This window comes from Medicago truncatula, chromosome 7 (assembly GCF_003473485.1).
Source record: "Medicago truncatula cultivar Jemalong A17 chromosome 7, MtrunA17r5.0-ANR, whole genome shotgun sequence".
NCBI lineage: Eukaryota > Viridiplantae > Streptophyta > Magnoliopsida > Fabales > Fabaceae > Medicago > Medicago truncatula.
Window position 1 is genome coordinate 33980441 of NC_053048.1, and position 8067 is coordinate 33988507.

The 8067-nt window shown below is 32.5% G+C and overlaps 2 protein-coding genes across 2 annotated transcripts; both read left to right on the plus strand.

Annotated features, from left to right (window-relative positions):
- On the plus strand, positions 1-645 carry LOC11435833 (non-specific lipid-transfer protein 2). The gene is made up of 2 exons (XM_003623560.4): positions 1-401; positions 535-645. The coding sequence occupies exons 1-2, from the start codon at positions 52-54 to the stop codon at positions 542-544; spliced, it is 360 nt and encodes a 119-aa protein (XP_003623608.3). The 5' UTR covers positions 1-51; the 3' UTR covers positions 545-645.
- Positions 646-5350: 4705 nt separating this feature from the next.
- Positions 5351-6128, plus strand: LOC11433623 (non-specific lipid-transfer protein Cor a 8). Its single transcript, XM_003623562.3, has 2 exons — positions 5351-5778; positions 5954-6128. Exons 1-2 carry the CDS (start codon positions 5423-5425, stop codon positions 5961-5963), a joined length of 366 nt encoding a protein of 121 aa, XP_003623610.3. The 5' UTR covers positions 5351-5422; the 3' UTR covers positions 5964-6128.
- The last annotated feature ends 1939 nt before the right edge of the window (positions 6129-8067 follow it).

Genomic DNA, 8067 nt, shown 5'->3' on the forward strand with positions numbered 1-8067 from the left:
ACCTCTTCCAAAGTAGTTGAATTGCATTTCCTCTTCAAAAATTTCCAAATCATGGCTAGTTCAATGCTTGTCAAGGTTACTTGTTTGGCTACGATATGCTTGGTTTTGGGCATTCCACTAGCCAATGCTGTCATTACATGTCGTGATGCGGCCATAACTTTAATGGGATGCCTTCCGTACGTAGCACACCCAACTCCATCTCCCCCTCAAAATTGTTGCGCTGCAGTTCTTGATGTAACTGGCCAAGCCATAACTCGCGAAGATCGTCAAGCTGTTTGCAGTTGCCTCAAAGGCCTTATGAACGGCATACCTGGACTCGATCTTACCGCCTTGGCTTCCCTCCCTAAAGTCTGTGGTGCTAACATAGGCTATGAGATTAGCCCTGACATGGACTGCAGCAAGTACGTCTCTCACCATCAACCCTATTTTTCTATTTCATATGGAGTATATATTTGCGCGTGTTTTAAGAACCAAAAGAAACAAGTAATAGATTTATAAAGAAAACTAATATCAATTTCACTTTACTAATTGCAGGATAAACTAGTATTGAGCTGCTTGAAGGGTTGGTGCTTAGTGAATAAGTAATACTTGGTTTGTGCTAATAACCAATACAGACAGAGATGATGTTACTCTTACAAAAAAAAATGGTTTAATTTCTCCGATTGTAAGTTGTAACCGAAATATATAATTAAATAAAATCTGAAATATTTCAATTCAAAATGATCAATATCTATTGGGTTATATTAATTTGGCAAACAATCCTATGAGAGAATGGAAAAGTTCGAAATGACAAGATTTTAAAAAACGTAGTAGTTTATATGGCGGAGGTCGTGGCATACCACATTTTAACCATATGATATCACCTATTTTTTTCGATAGAATATCAACGATTTTTAAGATTATTAACAGCGAAAGAGACTTATATCATCATCTTTTTTCCAAAGGGTCATGCTCTCCCGTGGGCTTCCATGATTTGGTGCAAGTACATTCCTCCTTTTGATTCTTGTGTTACTTTGAGGATGATCCATACCATTTGGATAGTCGAGAACAATTTTAAATTTAATAGCACAAAAATAGTCGTCCAACCTGCTATTACCAAGATTGATACAAACTATCTCTCTTAGTGCATCCATGTCTACTAGCGTGGTTTGCATGGTAGCCGTGACACACGAATTCTATTGGACTTGTGTTTGATTCCTAAATTCAATCCTCCTCTTCTGATCATTTTGGTTTTATGAAAGGCTTTGTGTTTTTCGTGGTTAAAGGATAACATATGGTTCAATTATCGGGAACGTGGCTGCCTACAGTGGTATTGAATACATTTCCTGCGAATGTTTCTGCGGAGATCAGTTTCATGCGGATTTTCCTGTGTCATTTGCTGCGGAAGTACTGGAATTTTTGCAGTAAACAAGCTTACGGGCAAGTAAACTCTTTAAGCACTGACCAAAAATTATCTGCGGATCCTAAAATCCTTAGGAATCAATTACCCATGAAGGTATTACCGCGGAACCAGAATCGTTGGCAGAATCCGCATGAAACTGATTTCTTGCGGACTTTTGGCCGAAATCCGCAGGAAAAACGTAGATTTCCAGTAGTGGGTGGAAGTGTTAGAAGTGAATTTACCTTTTCAGTGCTAGCAGTGAACTTGCCTTATTGATATATGAATTCACTGCTAAAGCTGGCATTTTTTATGTATGTTAACTTACCTTTTGGACGTTCATGAGCCTATTTGGTTCCAAGTTTCTCTAATTGTGCCTCAAATATCTTTGATTGAGGGCTTTATGTTTTCCTGGTTCTGAAGAGAGACTTGCATAAACAATTTTAATGTATCCTCAAGTGTTTGTGTTCTAGGTTCTTGAGGATTTTGTCAATACTGTTGCTAAGGATATTGAGGCTTCTGAAAATTAGGGTTACCTCTCTGGTTGTGTGCTTGTCTTTGTTCATACTGGTTAATGATTATCAATATCATTTCATTTTGCCATTAAAAAAATTAATGTTGGAAGAAACCTATCATTTATTTTGACTTAAATGCAATTTTAATTTCCCTATTTTTTAATTTGTTAACTTTTGATACCCCATTTTTTAAAATCCATTTTTTATCAACTATTTAAAAAGTCAATGAAAATTATAGAGCGTTGCTATTTCCAACGAAAATAAATTTTGTGGAATTTCCCGAACATACATCTAATGGGGGTTAATTAAGAAATAAACAAAGGCAAATACTATGGTACATCCAATATATTTGAGTGTACCAATCAAATTCCTCATTTTGTGTAAATCAAGCTGTTAGTGGTGCCAAGTAGCCAATCAAATTGATTCAGGATGAATTCTGGAAATATTCTCTCCCTAGATGTAGCATTTTCCAAAATTATAATCCTCTCCTATTTGAATGATGTGGCGTGTTCATTAATAACATGGATCCTACATGACATTGTTTGTATGGTCAATCAAATGAGGTGTCAAATCCATGTCATTTAAATTGAAATATGATCATAAAATTATATAATTAGAATTACAAATAAATCTTAAAAATAAATTGTTTAAATTATTCAAGAAACCTAATTTATAAAATCCCTAAATTAATTTTCAATCGGCTCCTAAGTCTCAAAGTAATACGCGTGCTCACCGATTTCGTCCCCAAATTGAGTATTCAAGTGATGGAGTTCCAACTGTAGCTATCCTTCCTTCAATTTTCTTCTTTGATTTTGCATGTATCACGATTTTGTCTTCACCGCCAAAAACTTGCATGTGTTAATTGTTCTTGCGCTCCTTCAACCTTTATCTTTGTTTTAGCTATAGCATTAACGATTGTGATGATTAATTTTAAGAAGTGGATGGTGATACAATCTTGTGAAAAATTGTATTGGGGTGATTAATTTATTCAATATGCCAAAGCTATATTATGGAAGAAGGAGGGCGACAATGACCCGTGACGGAGATGGGAAGAAGAAGGGAGGCTGATTAATTCCATACTTAGGGGCTCATTGAGAAAGAAATTGGGGATTTTAAAAATTATGGTTCTTAAATAATATAAAAAAAAAATTCAGATTTTTTTTTCAAATTCTAAAAATATAATCATATGATTATATTTTAATTTAAATGACATGGACATTGACACCTCATTTGATTGACTATGTAAGTAATGTCACATGGGATCCATGTCATTAATGAGCACGCCACATCATTCAAATAGGAGGGGAACAAGAATTTTTCATTGACTTTTTAAACATGGGGATCAAAAATCCGATTTTAATAGAGGTATCAAAAGTTAACAAATTCAAAATTAGAAGGATCAAAATTACATTTAAACCATTTTTTTTTTTTGAAAGGGTTTAAACCATTTTTTTTTTAACCAGTTTTTTCTTGCAAATGGGTCACACTCATTAAGAAAACATCCTAACACATCATCAAACTACAGCTTTAATGCAAACAGTCTATGGTTTAGTTGCTTACGGTCCCGTTCTTCAAGTCAAATTTTATTTATTTATTTGAAAACAACAACTACTTCTTTTCTAAATTATAAGTTGTTTTGAAGAAATATTTTTATCACAAATTTACAATACCAATAAACATTAATGTTAATTTTTTATTATACCCATAACTTTTTTTACAATACTTTTAACTATGTATTACTCTCTCTTCTTTTAATTATTTAATTTATCTTTCTCGTACCATTTATTAAAGACACTTTTGTAAAACAACTCATAATACTTTTTTCCATACAAAATTAATTAGATTTCTTAATACGAGTGAAATGTCCAAAAGGTCGTATAACTTGGGTCAAAAGCGTGTATTTTTTAAAAATCTACTAAATCAGTTTCTTTCCAAGTCTCGTTTGATTTTTTGTTCCTATTTAACTATTGTTTTGATAGTTTATGAGTACAATTTGTCAATTATATATTTTCTCAATTACATGTATTTACTAATTTTCAATAAAACTAATTAAAGGTAAGTATTTTGAAAATTCAAGTTTTTTTTTTTAAGTAAAGTTTGTTTTTTGTTATGTGCAAATTTAAACTTCCATGAAACAATTTTGTTACCTATTCTTTCAAAAAAATAATTGTTACCTATATTAATGGTTTCATGAAGAGTTCAAATTTTAAATATAATATTAGTAACATTGTTAAAGATTTCCAGTGCAAAATAGAGAACAATTATGATGAAAAAAACAAAAGGATCCATGAATGTTGAGAAAGAAAGGTGGGAGAGAAAGATGATCCATCAATTTTATTTGAGAGATTGAGTTTGTGCAAGAAAAAAATAGAAATCTATCGGAGAGAGGGAGAGTCTAACACAATTATTTATTGAATTTGTCTAATATGTGCAATATTGCATATGTTAAATCTTCTAAAAGTAGTAATTTTTTTATTGAAAAACATTAACTATTTATTAAAAATCTACATATTTAATATAAAATGCACAAAGCGTCAAGACAAAATTATTGCTTTAAACTTCTTAATATGTGCAAATTTGTACATGATAAAAAAAAAAAAAAACTTTTACTTATTATAAGAGAGAAGATGAGACATCAAGTTTATTGGAAACGACCGGCATCCGCTTCTTTGTATCGGAGTGCATCAATAATTTATTTTTTTGGTTACTTGAGGATGCCTCCCTTATTTGGCATCCTGTAGTCTATAAATATTTAGCAGTAACTCACTTTTTGCATGTCTTGTGGAGGGTGTTTCATGTGCAGTTTTAATATATCTCATTTTAGCTTGTGCAAAAAAAAAGTTTATTGGAAACGACCGGTAAAACAATAGGAATTTATTTTTTGATCAATAGTACAAGGGTATTATTGGAGAAAAAACTCCAAATATTCACTTAAAAATAAACTGGGAGAGTATTTAAAGATATTAATTACAAATTTTTTAGAAACTTTTAATTTTTGCATAATTTTGATGTATTATATGTTACACTATTCAAGTTACTTAAAAAATATTACATTATTAACAGTTTTATACGTACTAAACACTAAAACTACTTTTTTCAATCAAACAGAATGAGGGATAAAAGCTATCAAACAAGTTGTGAATTTCAGAAATTGAGAGGGTGAAATGCATGTGTCATGAGTTCAACTCTTTTCATTAATGGTGTGTCTTATCTCTTAATCCTGAGTTCTTGTGTGTTATCTTAAAGAGGAATTATATAAACACGTAGTGGATGCTGGTCCATTCCTTACTTCAAATATTAATCTCCATCTCTACCGATAAAAATAAATAAATACATGAGTTTTTGTAAAGTTAGATATTTACTCGAGATTTTGATCATTGGTAAAACTCTTTGCACAATCAATTTTAAACATTTGAAGTTGAGTTGGCCATATATCATCTATAAATAGGCACCATATAACTCATCCATTCACCAATCCAAACTCACTAACACACTTGAATAGCATTTCCTCTTCCAAAATTTCCAAATCATGGCTAGTTCAATGCTTGTGATCAAAGTTACTTGCTTGGCTATGATATGCTTGGTTTTGTGCATTCCATTAGCCAATGCTTCACTTACATGTGATGAAGTGAAACAAAATTTAACACCATGCCTTCCTTATGTAACAAACCCACATACATTATCTCCCCCTGATCAATGTTGCAACGGGGTTAAGACTGTAAATGACAACGCCCAGATTAAACCTGATCGTCAAGATGTTTGTAGGTGCCTCAAATCCCTTTTGACCGGCGTACCTGGGCTCAATGGAACTGTCGCTTCTACCCTCCCTTCGGACTGTGGTATCAACTTTCGCTGCCCTATTGGCCCTGACATGGACTGCGACAAGTACATCTCTCACCACCAACCCTTTTTTTCGATTAATGGATTCTCTGCCCTATTAGCCCTACATGAAACTTTTTTAATGAAAAATCTTTTCTTGGATAATAAGTAGGTTTTCTGTCACAAAATAAATATAGATTTGTAAAGAAAACTAATGTCAATTTCGCTTTACTCATTGCAGGGTAAACTAGAATCGAGCAGCTTGCAGGTCTTGAGCTTGACGAATAACCAAAGACGGAAATAATAAAGGAGATGAGTTTACTATTACAAAAAACAAAATGTCTTACGTTCTCTGTTGTAACAGAACATCACCAAGGATCACTATACTATGTATTTCCATGATAATTAAAATAAAATCTGAAATATTTCATTTCAAAATATTTCCACATTAATTGTCATCATATTTCTCTTGATTCTTACTTTAAATTAGTTGCATTTTACATTAATTATTCACTACAACGTCTAGATATGCGATGCACGGTGTGAATTACATTAAGAGTAATATTTTATTTATTATAATAGATACATTATAATTAAAAGAGTATACATTTAGCATGGTACATTCTACCACGATCTCGATTTTCAATCAACCACGAAACGGCGACAGTAGCAGAGATGTTTGATTTGGGCTGGAGTTTGAATGGTGAGGCATGGAAGTTGCGGAGGAGGTTATTTGTCTGGGAGGAGGATCTGGTGAAGGCGTGTGTTGAGCGGTTAACCCAGTTGTTTTGCAGGTGTATGTGGAGGATCGATGGGTGTGGAAATTACACTCTTCTAATGGTTACATGTCACGGTTAGTAGTGTTTATTACAACTTCACTGTAGTGATTGATGATAATTATCTGACTTTCTTTCCAACTGTGTGGATCAAAGCGGTGCCTCTTAAAATTTCAATTTTTGAGTAGCGTTTGCTTTTGAATTATGTCCCTACAAAGGATAATTTGGTTAGGAGACAGGTTATCGATCAATCAGATCAAAGTTTCTCGACAAATTGCAGCATGAATGAAGGCAATAATGATCACTTATTTGTCGGATGTAATTTCTTTAGTAGGTAATGGCCTATTATTTTGAGTTGGTTAGGTTTTTGCTTCGGTTTCACATGGAAATGTTATGGAGAATCTCTTTCAGTTCAGAAGTTTAGGGGGATTCTCTTGTAAGGTCTGGCTTGCTCTTAATATTTTTTTATTATCGGTGGTTTGTTTTATTTGGAAGGAGCGAAATAAACACATTCTTTCAGCATAAGGAGGGGAGTTTGCATGCATTATTTGAACGGGTTAAGCTTTGATCTTATTGGTGGTTGAAGTCGAAATATGTCACTTTTGACTTTGATTGCCACTTTTGGAGCCTCAATCTTATTCCTTGTTTATATGTTATTATGTAGGCTCCTCTTTTCCCTTTGCTTTGAGATATTTTCGTTGTAACTATTCTATTATCAAGTCTTGCCCCGTACACCTTGTGCTGGTATAGGCTTGTTGGTTGATTAATATATTCTCTTTTTAACTTGTTCAAAAAAAGGTAAAAAAAACTCCAAATATTCACTTTCTTAATTCTAGTTACTATTCTAAAACGACATTAAAAAATAAACCTAGAGTATTTAAAGATATTAATTATATTTGTTTTAGAAACTTGTAATTTTTGCATAATTTTGATGTATTATGTTACACTATTCAAGTTACTTACAATTATTCAAAACAAAAAGTTACTTAAAAAAAAAAATCAATTGATTTCAACAACTACAATACAATATATTGTCGATAATTAATGTTATGTTAGTCGATCCCCTATTTGTCCACATTATCTTAGCTCAAATGATAAGGATGACAATACATAATATATGCAAAGTTCGGGGATCGAATCTGGACACCACAAAAAAAAAGTCTATCCCTTATTTTTCCTTAAACAAATGTTCAAAAAAAATGTGAATTTCTACTAAAAACCTAAACGATTCAAATTTTCTATGGCTGAACTATAGAACTTGTCACTTCAAGATAAGGCACAAGTGCTCCACAATTAATCAAAGCCTTGCTTACAATGCCTCTTCTTCATATTTATTTTCAATTACTGTGAAAAATAGCAAGAGAAGGTAAGATAAACATGACAATGCTAACTCAGTAACTACTTACTGAGAGGGTGAAATGCATGTGTCATGAGTTCAACTCTTTTCATTCATGGTGTGCCTTATCTCTTAATCCTGAGTTCTTGTGTGTTGTCTTAAAGAGGAATTATATAAACACATAGTGGATGCCGGTCCATTCCTTACTTCAAATATTAATCTCCATCTCTACCGATAAAAAAA

What these genes read in the sequence shown, in the direction of transcription:
- LOC11435833 (XM_003623560.4), top strand. Translation starts at nt 52, where the DNA reads ATGGCTAGTTCAATGCTTGTCAAGGTTACTTGTTTGGCTACGATATGC.
- LOC11433623 (XM_003623562.3), top strand. Translation starts at nt 5,423, where the DNA reads ATGGCTAGTTCAATGCTTGTGATCAAAGTTACTTGCTTGGCTATGATA.